Genomic DNA, 19,135 nt, shown 5'->3' with positions numbered 1-19,135 from the left:
TCCCATTCCAACGTGTATGAAGGTAATGTAGGTGTTGATGAGGTCAATAGGATTTTGTATGTGAGCGATAATATGCCTTTGTTAGGTATTTCATTATTACAGATGCTTTCAAAAGCGGTTAATTGGCGCGTGAATAAGGTGTGATGGGGGTGGTGATATAGGTAATGTAAAAGTTGATTGTAGGTAAGCCAATTTTGGAATTTATTTCCCAGAAGCTGTACAATGTCTTCTTGTAATTTGGGTTTAGAGTTTTGAAATAGAAACTTGATAGGCACCGCTCCCTTTAAGGTATTTGGGCAGATGGAAGATAGGAGTGGAAAATCAGAATTATCCATCAGTGGAGTTAAAGGGGATGGTACACTAGACAAGGTTTTGAAATTTTTGAAGGATTTATCCCATATATTGAATGTTTTTCTCAGTATTGTGGGGAGGAAAGCATGCTTTTTCCTCTGTTTGGAGGGCAGCCAACAATTACTTCCTAGATGTGCGTTATGTGTAATATCTTGCTCCAGCCCTACCCATTCTTTCTGGTGCACATGTTTGCATCAATCTGCTATCCTGCTCAGGAATGTAGCTATTCTATAAAAAGTCAGATTTGGGGCTCCAAGCCCTCCTTGGTCCTTATTACGGAACAAAGTGGTAGTAGCCACCCCCTGGGCCTCTTGTGTTGCCACAAGAAAGTGTTAAATTTATTTTTAAACTCCAGAAGTTATTTATCTGTAAGAGGGATGGGCAAGGCTTGAAATAGGTAAAGAATTTTTGGAAGCGCCATCATTTTCAGGGTATTAATTTGTCCTATCCATGAAAGGGGTTTAGTACTCAAAGTGCACAGCAATGATTGGATGTGTTGATATAGTGATTCGTGATTAAGGGTAATCATGTTATCTATAGATGGAGAAATATAAACACCTAAGTATTTAATGGCCTTTGTTTGTGTACGGAAGTGATATTGTCGTTGTATGGTCATGAGATCTTCTTCAGAGAGGGAAATACCTAGTAACTCCGATTTGTCAATATTGATGCTAAAGTTTGAGAGTGAGCCATATACCTGTAATGTATCGATCAGGGCTGGGATTGATATCAAGGGGTCAGTTAGAGTGAGGAACACGTCTTCCGCGTATAAGGTCATTTTATAATTGTTTTGGGAGATAGTGATGCCATGGATATCAGGCGTATGCCTAGTTGTAGAAGCTAAGATTTCCATTGCGATTACAAATAGGAGGGGGGAAAGGGGACACCCCTGACGTGTGCCATTAAAAATTGGGAAGGGTTGTGAGGTGGAATCATTTAATCTAATCTTAACGCTCGGTTTATGGTATAAAGGAGAATATTTTGTCTATGAATTTTGAATCAAAGCCGAATCTTCGCAATGAGCCTTCCAGAAAAAGCCAGTCAAGCCTATCAAAGGCTTTCTCTGCATCCATCGAGACAAAGATAGAGGGTATTTGGTGAGCCTTTGCATATTCCATAATATTGATAATTTTAGTAGTGTTGTTTGGGAAGTACTACGATGTGAGCCTCTAACATAGAGGGAGGGAAAGGATTATCCCCATTCGTCGCATTAAAAAGTGCTGTAAGATGGGGTGTTAATATTGGGGTGATTGTCCAGTAGTATTTAGAGGAAAATCCATCTGGCCTCTTTCCTATCTTTAACGTTTTAATGGCTGCTAGGGTTTCTAAAGCAGTAATCAGTACTGAAAGGTTAAGGGCTTGTTCTGGAGTCAATTGTGGAACCTGGCATTTATTAAGATAAGATATAATATTGGTTTTGACAAAGGGGGTTGATGTAGTAGGGTTAAGGTTATATAATTGAGAGTAGTAAGTATGAAAAGCTTTAAGTATATCTGGGGTTGTGTTAAGAGTTGATTGCTGGGCGTAGCTCATAAATGTGTGATTTCATTTTTTTCTTTTTTAAGGCTCTAGCCAGGAGTTTCCCAGATCTATTATTTTCATAGTAAAACATAATATTTGTTTTGTTCCGCAATATCTGATATTCGACACTTAGAAATTCATCTAAGGATTTCCTGGCAGAAGATAGTTGTTCTAGGATGCGAGTATCCAGCTGATTTTTTGTGTGTGCATGTTCTAACTTGATGAAGGTATTAGAGAGATCTATATACCTGACTCTTTGTGTTTTTTGATATTGAGCCTTTAATTTGATAAGTTCCCCCCTCAGGACACATTTGTGTGCCTCCAATAATGTAAAGCAAATTTTCATGGTTGGGGAGTTTAAGTTAAAGTATTTGGATATTGACTTCATTAAGTTTTCAATGTTATTGGGATTAGCAAGAATGGAATCATCCATTTTCCAAGTGTATGGTTCTGTGGGTATATTCAGCCAGGCCAAGCTAAGCTTAACTGCGGAGTGGTCAGACCAGTGTGTGGGGGATATAGTGCAGTTAGATATATTTGGTAAGCCTTTTTGATTTATAAAAATATAGTCCAATCTACTATACGACTTGTTAGGGTGTGAAAAAAATGTATAATCCCTAGTCTCTGGATGGAGTAAGCGCCAAGCATCATACATATTTAAGTCTCTCAGACCATTCCATAGTGTATGGACAGGTTTCTTAACTATTTTTATGTTAGGGTTTGAGCTATAAATCTCTGGCTGTATGGGTATATTAAAATTGCCTGCTAAGATTATGGGGCCTTTTGATATATCTAAAATGCGAGTGAACATATGTTTAAAAAAAAGGAGTTTGTTTGTTGTTAGGTGCATATATGTTAATAAATGTTACCGGTATACCGTAGAGTAAACCTACAAGACCCAAAAACCTCCCCTCTCTATCTCTCACTACTTGAGAGAGCTGAAAAGTGATATATTGTGCAAAAAAGATGCCGACACCAGCTTTTTTCCTAGGCCCTGAGCTATGAAAGCATTGTGTAAAGTGTTTACCAAAATATTTGGGTTCCATTTTGTGTCTAAAGTGGGTTTCCTGGAGGAATAGGATATCTACCTTTCTTTTATGTATATCCAGGAGGGCCTTGGAACGTTTAAATGGTGAATTGAGGCCTTGGGTATTTTGAGTCATTATAGTTAATTGGTGAGAGTGGTTATGTGTTAATTGAGCCATAGTTACGTTTGGATAGAATGTGGAAAGGTTCAGTAAATAATAGATCTGTATGTGTAACACTTATACCAGTAGAAAAACCTACATATAATTCCTGCAAAATAAGCATGGTCCAACAAAAACATTTGTAACAACAATAAAAAGGGAACAATAACATGAACATATGTTTAACAAAACAGGGGTAGGGGTCTCTCATCCTAATACAGGGCATATTTGAGAGTGGAATGAAGGACGGGGTGAACGCACTAAAGATCAGCTGTTATGATTATGGGTTGAAAGTGAATCCTACCTGGGAATTTGTGCCGGGTAAATTAAAGGGAGAAATATGGTCGTCTAACCGTATTTAATACAACAATAGTCCACTCAGACACAAAAAAGTAGCTGCTCGTCTGTGAGTATCCAAATCCAACAATCACTCTGTCAACAAATAAACGTATATGGTATATAGATAGCAGTTAGGTCCAGCTTATATCCTACAAGTACACACCATATGGAGCCAATGTATATCAGTTACTTGTGGGCTAGTGTCAATAACAATTGATGCGTTTATATTTAGTTACTCCTTGTAACATATTAACCTCCGGTAATTAACAGTCCATCCAACTTGCTCTCTCCCCACAGCCTCTTCAGAACCCCTCAAACAAAGATTTGTTACTGTGTATAATGTCACTTAGATGCCGGTACCCTCACCATTCTGCAGTAGTTCTGCTCCCGGACTCCGGTCCGTCCACACGACACGGTTGAGCGTTCACTCTGCTTCTCGTGGTGCCGGTGACGTCACTGCTTCAGTGACCGCGCCTCCTTCTTGCGTTTGCGCTCTGCAACATGGGGGTTCTCACGGAGCTCACCTCCAGCTGTCTCGTAGCAGTACGTGGTGTGTACTTGTTGATCCGATATCACAAGATGATCCTTAGAAAAAGTTGCTGTTTGTTACAAAAAACTGCTGTGAAATCAGACGGCAGTGCAGGCTGTTTACTGGCTGTCTAGCAATTTCAAAATATAAACAAAAAAGGAAGGTGCCAGTAAACAAGGTTATAAAAACTTGAACTTTTATTTAACTTCATTAAAAGTTGGAAGGACAAATTCCCCTTACAAACAAGACACTAACATGTTTCAGCCTAGGCCATACATACTGGAGTTTAAAAAGCCCACACTGGGCCCTGATTGGTTACAGAAAATTTCATGGAGTTTAAAAATGTACAGGGGATACATGATATAACTGTTCTGGAGTCTAACACTAGTACAAATAAATACAATCTAAGGCTAGACATTTTACTTGCCATTGGAATAAAATTATGAACACTTGTTATAATTATTATTTTTTATTTTTCATGGATCTGACTCAATTAAATCTGATATAAATTTTAGAAATTAATACACTCCTCAACCTGATAATAATCTATAGTCTTTACTCTATTTATGTTTCTTGTAGTCACTTAAGAATAAATCATAGCCCAGTCTGGCTAATGTCCAAAATATGGGGACTAACTTTATAGAGAATTGGGCACCTAGAGGATTATCTTAAGGAAGAGCACATATCTATGCAGGTATTTATTTCACTAGCAATACACTATACAATCTACATGTGTGTGTATATGTGCATCTGAGAAAGGTCACCCTGCTCTGAACAGGCAACCAATAAGAATTCAAATATGTGTACCCCAATTTACACCTATACACACTTGTCGAGATAATATTTAAAATTTGTCTCCCCCCCCTTTTGTGGTTTCAATTTCTCTATGATTGACCATCTCAGGGAGTCACAATTTTTATTGTGTTTTTTAACAAAGTGGTGTACCAGGGGGTACTGATTGTGCCTACACTGATTGTTGATAAATGTTCACAAATGCGAGACCTTACCTCCCTGGTGGTCAACCCTACATACTGTAGGTTACAAAGAGAGCACCAGAGTAGGTAGATACAGTATGTCGCACGACAGTTCAAACATCATGCAATATCAAAGATTTCCCCTGTGACAAATGACCTGAAAGTAGTGTCCACCTGTACATGTTCACACACCTTACATTTGGAGTATCCACATCTAAATGTCCCCTTGAGTCTTAGCCATGAAGATGACTCTGTTGCAGGCACCGGTCCCTTTAACTGTGATGGTGAAATCATATTTCCCACAGTTCTATTATGTCTGTAAGAAAACCTACATCCTTTTCTGACCGTCTGCCAAAGAGTCATCTACCACTAATAGTTGGAAGTGTTTACGAACTATGCAGCATATCTCTTGATACTGGATGGAATAGTCAGTTACAAATGTTAATTTATCAGTTGACATTTCACCATTTCTGTTACCTTCTCTCAGGAGAGCATCTCTATCTAAAGTAGTGACCTCTTGTCTTGCTCTCTATATCAGTCTTGAACTATATCCCCTATCCAGCAACCTGTTTTGTAAAGTATCAGCATGCTTCTCAAAGCTACTTGGCAGAGTGCAATTCCTTTTTAAACGGACAAACTGTCCTTTGGCCACTGAATAGGCGACATGTTGTGGGTGACAGCTCTTGGCATGCAAGAGACTATTGCCTGAGATCAGCTTCCTGTAAACTTCTGAAGTAATAACACCTGAGGACCACCCTTTTAACTCAAGATCCAAATAATGTACCCTAGAGTTATTATATTCATAAGTGAAGCTCAAATTTAGATCATTACAGCTCAGTAGCTCAACAAAATCCCTTGCATTTTCTTTATTGCCTTTCCAGATAAGTAGTAGATAGTCTATGAAATGACAGTACAATCCAATAAATGGTCTATAAACATTACTATGTGCATAGATGTGGGACTGCTCCCACCAACCCATGTACAAGTTGGCGTAGGTTGGCCCACATCTCTGCAGCTAGAACTCATTATCAAACTGGAAAAAAAATGCATCAGCAGAAATTTAGTAACCTCCATTATAAATGTTCTTAATGTCTCACTGTATGCTGTTTCCCTAACCAAAAAATAGTGGATCGCTTTTAATCCCATGTCATGGGGTATAGATGAATAAAGGGCAACAACATCCACAGTGAGCCATCCTGAATCTTGAGTCCATTCAATCTGTTCCACCACATTAAGGACATGTTTGGAGTCCCTAATGTAGCTAGGCAATAGTTTTACCAGAAGCTGTAGGATGTCATCCAGCCATTCGGCTAAGTGTTCTAACAGAGCCTATTCCACTTATGATAGGCCTGCCCTGCACATTACTTGTCAACTTATGCACCTTTGGTAGGTGATGAAATATTGGAGTCACGGGGTGTTCTACATATAGATATTTCAATGTATCATAATCAATCAATCCCTGCTCCAATGCCCCATCCAAAAGGTGCATAAGTCGGCGCTGAAAGTTTCTAGTGGGATCGTAACTCAGTTTTTCATAATTCTCAGTGTTCCCTAGTTGTCTTAATGCTTCATCAACATATTGGGATCTGTTCATGAGTACAACTGAGCCCCCCTTGTCAGCCTGTTTGATGACTATGTTCTCATTTTGGCCTGAGTTCATTAATGCTAATTGTTCTTGTTTTGTCAAATTGTGTTTAGGCTGATGTTGGGTGTTGGAAAGTGTTCTCAGATCCTTCTCTACTCGTTTGTAAAAAGTTTTGATTATATTACCCCTAGTGTGTACGGGGTAAAAGGTTGATGGATTCTTATATTTTTTTACTCATGACTGACCTTCCTCTATCTTGTTCTGTAGTACTCTCCCTCTCTAGATCCTTTAGGGCAATAAGATCACAAATTTCTGTAAAAGCAAAACCCCTATTATCTTCAATTTCCTGATCAGAATTAACTCCTGGGCCTGTCTGTACAGAAGAAAAATGTTTGCGTAAAGTTACATTACGTACAAATTTATTAACATCCAACATAGTACGAAACAGGTTGAAGTTTGTGGAGGGCACAAAACCTAGACCTAGCCTAAGGACCCTTTCTTCATCCCTAGTGAGTCTATGGTCAGATAAATTTATGATGGTTTGTATTTGGATGGTACCCAAGTTTGTCTCATTGGGTACCTCCCCTGTTGGATAGTCTGTTAGATTATCACACCTCCTCCTCCCTCTCTGGTGTTCTTGTCCACCAGAAAAACCTGCTCCAACTGGGCACGTTCTTCATCTATTGTTCCTGTGGCCCCAGCATTAGGGGGGTCATGTGAATACCTATAATTTTGTGTAGGTTGATATCTTCCATGTGATTGTGTATATGCTCCTGAGGGTTTTGGCTGTTGTATCGCATGTGCTCTATTTGGACCCTGCCATGCATTCACTTTCGGGGGTGCGGTGTTGTCCCTCGCCATAAATCTATTATATTCTGTATTCCTAACTGTTTGTTCTTGTGAGAAATTATCCTCATTGCCCGATTGTGCTCCTTCCTCACCCGAGTCAGCCTCACTGTCTGAAAATGTTACTGTTCTGCTACCCCTACCTCTTTGTCGTCCTGCTATGCCTCTCCTGAATCCTCTATTTTTATTCTGATTTCTCCTATATTGGAATCTTTGGCCCTTGTTCCAGATTTATATCTTGCCAATATCATAATCAGATTTATCTCTCAAAAATGTGGTATGTTTGGTATTGAACAATTCACTTTTGGCTTCTGATATTACCTTCTGTAACAAGGAATCAAATTTGGAGTAGTCAGTCATACTGCAGAAACCATTCAATAATAACTGCACTTCATCAATTTCTGATCTAATCTTCACCAACATATGTGTTTTATGACCAATCAGTAATTTCATCAATCTCAAGGAGCATTCACTCAAAACAGTGTTCCACATATCAATAAATTCTTTGTCATCGGTCTCAAAAGTAGGAAACTTGTTGATACGCAAGCCCCTTGGTATCATTTTTAGTGCAGTATATTTTTCTAATGTCCAAATGTCCCATTTCAGCTTTTTTTCCTTAAGCATTAGATGTTCCATATGCTCAAATAGCATTGGTAAATCATAGTGGTTTCGGTCTAGAGAAAAAATGTGATCAATCTCCAAATTATCTTTGTCCCTCTCATTCACTTTTTTTAAAGAGTAAAAGGAAACTATAGCTTGTTCCTCATGCATATTGTCCTGCTGTCTAACCGTATTGTCATAGTAGAAAGATGGACATAATACTTCAATAACTTCAAATTATTACAGTAAGGAAAACTTACATGCGTAACATTATCGACCAGAGACTACAAATAAACTAGGTCAGATATACTTTCTACCCTGAAGAGGGCTCATTCAGAAGAGCATCTCAGGTTAATATCTAGGATATTCTACATGAGAAGTATAGTGTATCCCATATGGGAGCCTATTCCGGGTAAGGTAAAGGTATATGTGTAATTACTTGACAGTATTTTTCATGGTAGAAAGGGAAGCATACTGCTTCAGTATCACAGCTTTTCAGACATGTTGTACATCTCTTAGATCCGCTCTGAAAAGAAAACATATATATACATAACATTATTAGGTTAAAACTACCAATTAACTGGATTAAGTATACTTGCCACCCTGAAGGAGGCTAAGTCATAAGAGTGTCCCGGTTTAAGATCTAGATTGTTCTGAGGCCGGTGGGCTAGGGGAACTAGGGGCCGAGGAGTTGTGAGGTGGTGATCTTGACTCAGAAAGTTTGCCTTTCTTATTATTATGAACAGTCTGCCAGGAACTGGAAGGGACTTTAGGTCTCTTCGACTAAGTTTGTTTCCTTTGTTCAGGCATTTCCACCAGAGATTCAATGCCCAAGGTATTACAAAACCTTGCTATGTCGTCAGGTGATTTACAGATGATCCTGGTGTTATTTTGCAGTGTCGATAAATGGGTGGGGAAACCCCATCTATAGGGTATCCGTTTATTTCTCAGGGTGGTTGTTAATGCATGGAATTCTTTTCATTTTTGCAGTGTTTTGGGTGATAAATCTTGGAAGAAATACAATCCATTACCTCTAAAGCAAATAGGCTGTTTTTTCCGCGATTGTGAGAGAATCATCTCCTTGTCTTGAAAATTTTTGAAGCGGATAATGTAGGAGGTGCGGTATCTGGCGGTTTCGGTCCTAGTGCCCTGTGTGCACTTACCCATGGAATTTCTGTTGTAGATGTTGAATCTATCATATGGCAAAATAGGGCTTGTAAATAAACTGGGAAATCCCTCTACAAAACAGACTCTGGGGTTCCTCTTATCCGCATGTTCTTATGCCTGCTCCTATTTTCTAAATCTTCGATTTTCTCCTCTAGAAAATCCAATGTTTCTTTCTGGTTTTCAACCAGGTTCTCCTGTTGTCTGACATCTTCTGTTATAGTATCTTGATGTGCTTCCAGTGATTCTACCTGGAAATTCAAAGTATGGAGGTCCTGTTTTACAGAGGCAAGTTCTTCTCATACACATGCGGATTATATCCGCTATATCCTTTTTTGAGGGTAAGTCTTGAAGAGTGGTAATGGGAACTTGTAGTGCAGTAGTGGTTGGCTCTGGCGTAAGCGTGACAGAGGCCTGGTCCTGTTTCTTATGAACCGTAGGCGAGCTTTGCAGGTTCTCTGTAGGTTGCAGGAAAGATGAAATTGTAAAGTTTTTGGAAAAGTTTTGTTTGGAGGGCCTATCAGGTTTTAATGTTCTCCTGGTAGCCATTTTATATTTGTGATATACTGTAGGGCCTAGAAAAGGCTGTGGAATGCGGAGCTGCGTCAGCAGCGAAGTGCTTGTATACTGAAGGTAGGCCCAGTTGCCTTACTTTCTTACTGCAGGCCTCTCCCCAGGACAGCTGTATCCACCAATATTGAATTGAATAACAGAGTTTTAAGGAGTGGGTGGTGAAGACGTTATCAGGGAGCAGGTACAAGCCTTGGGGTAATTTTATGGGCGGGCAGGCAGGCAATTAAAATTGTTACTAGTTTTTAATAGTGATAGCGCTGACTTTATATATACACAGCTGCTTGCGACATATACCTGAAAGTGATGTTGTGAGAACTCCTAGAGTGCTGGTGTACCGGAGACTCAAGGTCTGCTGTGTGCCACAGATTTAGAGTTTTGTCAGCTGTATGGGGCCTGTGTGGTGTTAGTAGGCCCAAATACCTCCTCAGTACTTTGAAATGCGGTCTTCTCTCAGCGTGGCCGGATCGGCTGTTTCCGCTGGTAAAAAGCTGAGTAGCAGGTCCCCAGGGAGCTGGTGGCAAGTGTCACCGTAAGACAAGCACAGGTCACAGGATGATATGCGGGCAGGTAGGCAAGTGTTCCAATGACGGCTCTTATCTCAGGATTTAATTATCTCTGTCATAAGATATCCACCTTCGTATGGTCCCCGAGTGATATAAAAGACGATACCCTACATTTCTATAGGGTATGGGGTAGAATTTAAAGGATTCAGTAAGGTTTATTGATCTAGTGCATCGGAGCTCCGGTTTTAAGCTGCTCTCATGGCGGCTTCCGGCTCCGCACCAGGGCATGTAATTTGAAACAACTTTCTAATTTACTTTTTTTACCAATTTTGCTTTGTTCTCTTGGTATTCTTATTATTATTATCGGTTATTTATAGAGCGCCAACAGATTCTGCAGCGCTATAAGCAAAGGGGGAGTACAAGAAAACAATTATAGGGATCAAATGGGTAGAGGGCCCTGCCAAGAGTTGCACTGTTGTAGTCAGCTCTTAAGAAGGTGATCTACAAACAGCTGGACTTTTAGGCTTACATGCTAAGGGGGTTCAGGGGATAGCAATGGAGGAGAGGAACTGGTATTAGGAAAGGTTAGCGTAGGTTGTATGCATCCCTGAACAGTAGAGTCTTTAGGGAGCACTTGAAGCTTTTAAAACTAGAAGAGAGTCTTGTGGAGCGAGGCAGAGAGTTCCACAAGATGGGAGCCAGTCTGGAGATGTCCTGTAAACGGGAGTGTGATGAGGTGACAAGAGAGGAGGAGAGTAGGAGGTCATGAGCAGAGCGAAGGGGACGGGAGGGAGAGTATCTGGAGACAAGGTCTGAGATGTAGGGGGGAGCAGTGCAGTTGAGGGCTTTGTATGTAAGAGTGAGAGTTTTGTGTTTGATCCTAGAGGCAAGAGGAAGCCAGTGAAGGGATTGGCAGAGAGGTGCAGCAGATGAAGAGCGACGTGTAAAGAAGATGAGTCTGGCAGAGGCATTCATTATGGATTGTAAAAGAGCTAGGCGGCAGGTGGGGAGACCAGAGAGGACAGAGTTGCAGTAATCAAGGCGGGAAAGAATGAGAGAGTGGATTAAAATCTTAGTTGTGTCTTGTGTAAGGAAGTGTCTAATTTTAGAGATGTTTTTAAGTTGGACGCGGCAGGCTTTAGCCAAGAACTGAATGTTAGGAGTGAATGAAAGATCTGAGTCAAATGTGACCCCGAGATTCTTAGTTGAAAGCTAAACCTAGGTAGACTCATATGCTAAATTCTTAGACCTTGAAGGTCGCCTCTAATCTGAATGCATTTTGACAGTTTTTCACCACTAGAGAGAATTAGTTCATGTCTGTCATATAGAAAACATTGAGCTAATGCATGTGAAGTTACCTAGGAGTCAGCACTGATTGGCTAAAATGCAAGTCTGTCAAAAGAACAGAAATAAGGGGCAGTTTGCAGATGCTTAGATACAAGGTAATTACAGAGGTAAAACATGTATTATTATAACTGTGTTGGTTATGCAAAAATGGGTAATAAAGGGATTATCTATCTCTTTAAACAACAACAATTCTGGTGTTGACTATCCCTTTAAGCCTAGATGAAGCTACAATGTTCAATTTTTTGTCCAGGTGATGTATTTTTGATTGCTTCCTTTTTTTATTCAGCATTCTATCTACATTTGAGAGCTCTGATTCTAAACTTAAAGGGACATGAAACCCAATTTTTTCCTTTCATGATTCAGAAAGAACATACATTTTTAAACAACTTTCCAATTTACGTCTATTATTTAAGTGTGCTTTATTCTCTTGGTATCCTTTTTTGAAGAAGCAGTAATGCACTACTGGGAGCTAGCTGAAAGCCAATGACAAGAGGCATATGTGAAGCCACCAATCAGCAGCCTCTGATCCTGCCTAGGTATACTTTTTAACAAAGGATACAAAGAGAACGAAACAACTTATATAATAGAAATACATTGGAAAGTTATTAAAAACTGCATGTTCTATCAGAATCACAAAAGAAATAAAAAATGGGTTTTATGTCCTTTTAAGCCTGTTCCTATGATACTGATCTCGAATCTGTATATGCCCCTAGGGATTATTATCTTGAACCTTTGCCTACTTCTGTATCTTAGAGTTCGAACAGGAAGCAATGACTAAGAGGCCTAGTTATCAACGTGTCAACTTACCTGCCTTCGCCGGCCCAATAAGCCCGCCTACCATCGCCGCCGCGGACCTGCAAAATTTCGCCTAAGTTATCAATAAATCTGTCAAAAAGCCGCGCACCAAGTACGGGGCGATGAGCAGCGGACTGTGATAGATATCACTCATCCGATCTCGCTGCTCTTCGGCTTTTTAGCAGCTTTCTTGCTAGCCTGTCACTAAGCACCCACACTAAACTACACTGTTCTACCCTCTATACTGGCGCCCCTGGAGCCCCACGCAACTCAATAAAGTTATTAACCCCTAAACCGCCGCTCCTAGACCCCGCCGCAACTCTTATAAATGTATTAACCCCTAAACCGCCGCTCCCGGACACCGCCGACACCTACATTATACCTAGCAACCCCTATCCTGCCCCCCCTATACCGCCGCCCTCTATAATAAAGTTATTAACCCCTATCCTGCCGATCCCGGACCTCGCCGCAACTAAATAAATAGTTTAACCCCTAAACCGCCGCTCCCGGACCCCGCCGCAACCAATATTAAACTTATTAACCCCTAATCTGCCCCCCTACACCTATAATACATTTATTAACCCCTATCCTGCCCCCCCCTACACCGTCGCCACCTATAATAAATGTATTAACCCCTATCCTGCCCCCCCACACCGCCGCCACTGTAATAAAATTATTAACCCCTAAACCTAAGTCTAACCCTTACACCCCCCAACTTAAATATTAATTAAATAAATCTAAATAATATTTCTATTATTAACTAAATTAATCCTATTTAAAACTAAATACTAACTTTTAAAATAAACCCTAATATAGCTACAATATAAATAATAATTATATTGTAGCTATCTTAGGATTTATATTTATTTTACAGGCAAATTTCAATTTATTTTAACTAAGTACAATAGCTATTAAATAGTTATTAACTATTTAATAGCTACCTAGCTAAAATAAAGAGAAAATTACCTGTAAAATAAAAACTACAATTACACCTAACACTACACTATCATTAAATAAATTATTCCTATTTAAAACTAAATACTTACCTATAAAATAAACCCTAAGATATCTACAATGCAATTAAATACAATTACATAAACTAACTAAAGTACAAAAAATAAAAAAAGCTAAGTTACAAAAAATAAAAAAAATAAGTTACAAACATTTTAAAAATATTACAACAATTTTAAGCTAATTACACCTAATGTAAGCCCCCTAATAAAATAACAAAGCCCCCCAAAATAAAATAATTCCCTACCCTATTCTAAATTAAAAAAGTTCAAAGCTCTTTTACCTTACCAGCCCTTAAAAGGGCCTTTTGTGGGGCATGCCCCAAAGAATTCAACTCTTTTGCCAGTAAAAGAAAAATACAACCCCCCCAACATTAAAACCCACCACCCACATACCCCTAATCTAACCCAAACCCCCCTTAAATAAACCTAACACTACCCCCCTGAAGATCATCCTACCTTGAGTTGTCTTCAGCCAGCCGACCCACCGATGGAACCGAAGAGGAGATCCGGAGCGGCAGAAGTGATCCTCCAAGGGGCGCTGAAGAAGTCTTCCATCCGATGAAGTCATCATCCAGGCGGCGCTGAAGAAGTCTTCCATCCGAGCGATGTCATCTTCCAAGCGGCGCTGAAGAAGTCTTCCATCCGGGCGATGTCATCTTCCAAGCGGGGTCTTCAATCTTCTTTCTTCAGGATCCATCTTCATCCCGCCGACGCGGAACATCCTTCTTCCCCGACGGACTAACGACGAAAGAAGGCTCCTTTAAGGGACGTCATCCAAGATGGCGTCCCATCAATTCCGATTGGCTTATAGGATTCTATCAGCCAATCGGAATTAAGGTAGGAAAAATCTGATTGGCTGATTGAGCTCGCATTCTATTGGCTGATCGGAACAGCCAATAGAATGCGAGCTCAATCTGATTGGCTGATTGGATCAGCCAATCGGATTGAACTTCAATCTGATTGGCTGATTCAATTAGCCAATCAGATTTTTCCTACCTTAATTCCGATTTGCTGATAGAATCCTATCAGCCAATCGGAATTGAAGTGACGCCATCTTGGATGACGTCCCTTAGGAGCCTTCTTTCTTCGTTAGTCCGTCGGGGAAGAAGGATGTTCCGCATCGGCGGGATGAAGATGGATACTGAAGAAAGAAGATTGAAGACCCCGCTTGGAAGATGACATCGCCCGGATGGAAGACTTCTTCAGCGCCGCCTGGATGATGACTTCATCGGATGGAAGACTTCTTCAGCGCCCCTTGGAGGATCACTTCTGCCGCTCCGGATCTCCTCTTTGGTTCCATCGGTGGGTCAGCTGGCTGTAGACAATTCAAGGTAGGATGATCTTCATGGGGGTAGTGTTAGGTTTATTTAAGGGGGGTTTGTGTTAGATTAGGGGTATGTGGGTGGTGGGTTTTAATGTTGGGGGGGTTGTATTTTTCTTTTACAGGCGAAAGAGCTGAATTCTTTGGGGCATGCCCCGCAAAAGGCCCTTTTAAGGGCTGGTAAGGTAAAAGAGCTTTGAACTTTTATAATTTAGAATAGGGTAGGGAATTTTTTTATTTTGGGGGGCTTTGTTATTTTATTAGGGGGCTTACATTAGGTGTAATTAGCTTAAAATTGTTGTAATATTTTTTAAATGTTTGTAACTTATTTTTTTATTTTTTGTAACTTAGCTTTTTTTATTTTTTGTACTTTAGTTAGTTTATGTAATTGTATTTAATTGTAGTTATTTGTAGTTAATTTATTTAATTAATGTAATGATAGTGTAGTGTTAGGTTTCATTGTAACTTAGGTTAGGATTTATTTTACAGGTAATTTTGTATTTCTTTTAGCAAGGTAGTTATTAAATAGTTAATAACTATTTAATAACTATTCTAACTAGCTAAAATAAATACAAAGTTACCTGTAAAATAAATATAAATCCTAAAATAGCTACAATGTAATTATTAATTACATTGTAGCTATCTTAGGGTTTATTTTACAGGTAAGTATTTAGTTTTAAATAGAAATAATTTATTAAAGTATAGTGTAGTATTAGGTGTAATTGTAACTTAGGTTAGGATTTATTTTACAGGTAAATTTCTGTTTATTTTAGCTAGGTAAGCTATTAAATAGTTATTAACTATTTAATAGCTATTGTACCTAGTTAAAATAAATTGAAATTTGCCTGTAAAATAAAAATAAATCCTAAGATAGCTACAATATAATTATTATTTATATTGTAGCTATCTTAGGGTTTATTTTATAGGTAAGTATTTAGTTTTAAATAGGATTAATTTAGTTAATAGAAATGTTATTTAGATTTATTTAATTAATATTTAAGTTGGGGGCTGTTAGGGTTAGACGTAGGTTTAGGGGTTAATAATTTTATTACAGTGGCGGTGGTGTGGGGGGGCAGTATAGGGGTTAATAAATGTATTATAGGTGTGGGGGGGCAGATTAGGGGTTAATAAGTTTAATATAGGTTGCGGCGAGGTCCGGGATCGGCAGGATAGGGGTTAATAACTTTATTATAGAGGGCGGCGGTATGGGGGTCAGGATAGGGGTTAATAGGTATCATGTAGGTGGCGGCGGGGTCTGGGAGAGGCGGTTTAGGGGTTAATACATATATTATAGTTGCGGCGGGGTCAGGGAGCGGAGGTTTAGGGGTTAATACATATATTATAGTTGCGGCGGGGTCAGGGAGCGGTGGTTTAGGGGTTAATCAGTTTATTATAGTGGCGGTGGGCTCCGGGAGCGGCGGTTTAGGGGGTAATACATTTATTTAGTTGCGGCGGTGTAGGGGGGCAGATTAGGGGTGTTTAGACTCTGGGTACATGTTAGGGTGTTAGGTGCAGACATCTTCCATAGGAATCAATGGGTTGTCTGGCAGCAGCTAACCTGAACTTTCGCTATGGTCAGACTCCCATTGATTCTTATGGGATCCGCCGCCTCCAGGGCGGCAGATTGAAAACCAGATACGCTGGGCCGGAAAAGTGCCGAGAGTACCTGCTAGTTATTTGATAACTAGCAAAAGTAGTCAGATTGTGCCGCACTTGTGTGCGGAACATCTGGAGTGACGTAAGAATCGATCTGTGTCGGACTGAGTCCGGCGGATCGAAGCTTACGTCACAAAATTCTACTTTTGCCGGTCTCTAACCTTTGATAACTAAGGCGAATCAGCCTCGCCACAAATACGCTACGGAATTCCAGCATATTTGAGGTTGACGGCTTGATAACTACCCCCCTATATCTGCTCAACTGACAAAAGATTTATGCCATTGGAGGAGCTTAAAGGGACACTAAACCCATTTTTTTTCTTTCATGATTCAGATAGAGCATGCACTTTTAAGCAACTTTCTAATTTACTCCAATTATCAATTTTTCTTTGTTCTCTTTCTATCTTTATTTGTAAAGAAGGCATCTAAGCTAAGGAGCTAGCCAATTTTTGGTCCAGGACACTGGACAGCATTTAGCCACCAATTAGCAAGCACAACCCAGGTTGTGAACCAAAAATAGTCCGGCTTCTAAACTTACATTCTTGCTTTTCAAATAAAGATAGCAAGAGAATGAAGAAAAAATGATAATGGGAATAAATTAGAAAGTTGCTTAAAATTGCATGCTCTGTCTGAATCATGAAATATAAAATTTGGGTTTAGTGTCCCTTTAAACGAACTTTTGATCTCAATATTTGTCTTGTGATAGAGAATTTTATACAATATCGTCAAATGTAGAAGCTAATGTACTCCAGATCTGGTCATGTTTTCTTTTTTTTTATTCACTTTATAAATAATCATTTATGCTGTGCTTCTCCAGGTGCAGATGCTGCAGGGCTCCTCTAAGAATATTATACCCAACTTGAAAACTAATTATGATGTGGACCATCTTGACTTTGTGTTCATTGATCATTTTGGGAATAGATACAAACCTGATACTATACTTCTGGAGGTACTGTATGCTCTTTTCACATTGCTTTTATATTACTTTCAACCTCTCTAACATTCTTATTTCTGTAACAGGTGTTTCTCCTTAATGTGTTCAATATGACTTGTTATACTTACTGCAGAGTATTAAATCAGGTTTATTTTTGTATTTGAAATAGCTGTTTTTGCTCATTTAAACCATCACCCATTCTTCTCAAGAACATGGCCATAAACAGGTCAAGCTCATTCTAATGCTATCTATCTATCTATATCATGGTTAGGTATTGAAAAGTGATTTATGGCTGGGCACAACCAGCGGTTTCAGATTGAAAAATGTCCCTCTCCACTAGGAGATTAATCAGTGCTAGTGTCTCCTGTTTACATACCTTTTCTAATGTGAGTACGTTATTCATATTTTGTAGGTGTAAATGTAGGTGGAGGTTTCTACAGGCAATTGCAGCTATTTTAGAGCTGTTTACAAACAATTAAACACACTCCATCAGGTTAAATAAAAAAAAAAAAGTCCCTGTAAAATCTTTTTTTTGTATGTAATAGATGAAAACTTGAAACCCTTTTTAATTAGGCCGCACTGCTATCAATAAAGTGCTAATAGAACATATTTATAGCAAATAGGTGTTTTTGTAAACACATTAAGTTTAGCATCTTAGTAGCTCCTTAGCTTTAAATCTGTATATTCCGTAGTAAAGGTGTGATAATAGAAAGATTAGGCATTTAATATGATATTTTCTAAAACTGAGTGGTCAAAAAAGTGCTTTTATTTACCAACCAACATTTTTCTCCACAAAGGGAATGACCGAAAAGTTATTGATGCTTATTAGTTTTTTGGTTACTTGAAAAAGCCAATGCCTATGGTCACATGACTGACACCTGCATGAGACACGTATGCCATACATAAAGTATTGATTGCCTAGGGGCATTTGTAAAGTGCCCTGATATTTAAATGATGGTCGCTCTGTAAGTCACACATTTCCCTCTATGTTTGTTTCACTTTAACCTTGTCTCTTTTATCCTAAACAGACGTGTGGTTTGTTGAGAAAAGGCTCGGTGTTGGTAGCTGACAATGTCTTGTTTCCGGGCTCCCCTGACTTCCTTGAACACGTCAGGACAAGTGGGCGCTATGACTGCACTAACTATCCATCTCATCTGGAGTACTCAGACAAGGAAGATGCACTGGAGATGGCTGTATTCAGGGGATAGACTTTTAAGTTAAAGGGACATTCAAGTCAAAATAAACTTTTAGGATTCAAAAAGATCATGCAGTTTTAAAACAACTTACAAATTACTTTCATTATCAATTTTGCACAGTCTTTTTATATTCACACTTTCAGAGGGGGGAAATATCCTACTGAGCATGTGCACATGATCACAGAGTATATTTATACTAGTCTGTGATTGGCTGATATCTGTCACATGATACAGTGGGACAGAAAATAGGAGAAAAGAAAATGGACAGATTCTTTTTTTTACTGCTTTTGTGAAATTCATAGTAGGTGTTATTGCATTGTCTTTTTATAATACACGTGTTAATTATGCAATTCTACTGCATTGAGTTGTCCTTTAATGGCTTTGTAAGGAGCCAAATTCTCCCAAAAAAATAGCAAATGTAACTAGAAGGGCTTGTTTTGTAATCAAATATTTGTCCTTAAAATGACAAGAATAAAAAAAACTTTTTAAAATGACTGTTTTCTTCATCTGTATGTATATAGGTTTCTACCTGATTAGAATCATGATAGAAAATATATACAATAGATACAATAACCTCCAATCACCCACAAACCTGCTTGCTCATAACAACTCCTAAGAGTTTAGTTACTTGTGACTGTAAAATGAAAACAGACTAGTTTTAGTGATTAAATAATGATTGTAGTACACAAGAGACATTATTT

The 19,135-nt window shown here is 39.0% G+C and overlaps 1 protein-coding gene across 1 annotated transcript in view; it reads left to right on the top strand.

The window, feature by feature from the left end:
* Positions 1-18,928, top strand: part of LOC128648935 (catechol O-methyltransferase) — a 52,764-nt gene extending 33,836 nt beyond the window's left edge. Inside the window, exons 4-5 of the mRNA XM_053701915.1 lie at positions 17,122-17,253; positions 18,267-18,928. Coding sequence (XP_053557890.1) covers positions 17,122-17,253; positions 18,267-18,446 — 312 coding nt within the window. The 3' untranslated portion in view covers positions 18,447-18,928. The remainder of the gene's footprint in view (positions 1-17,121; positions 17,254-18,266) is intronic.
* The last annotated feature ends 207 nt before the right edge of the window (positions 18,929-19,135 follow it).

Source organism: Bombina bombina, chromosome 2, assembly GCF_027579735.1.
Source record: "Bombina bombina isolate aBomBom1 chromosome 2, aBomBom1.pri, whole genome shotgun sequence".
Taxonomy (NCBI): Eukaryota; Metazoa; Chordata; class Amphibia; order Anura; family Bombinatoridae; genus Bombina; species Bombina bombina.
Note: the sequence above shows the minus strand (reverse complement) of the source record. Positions and strands in the feature narration are given on the sequence as shown.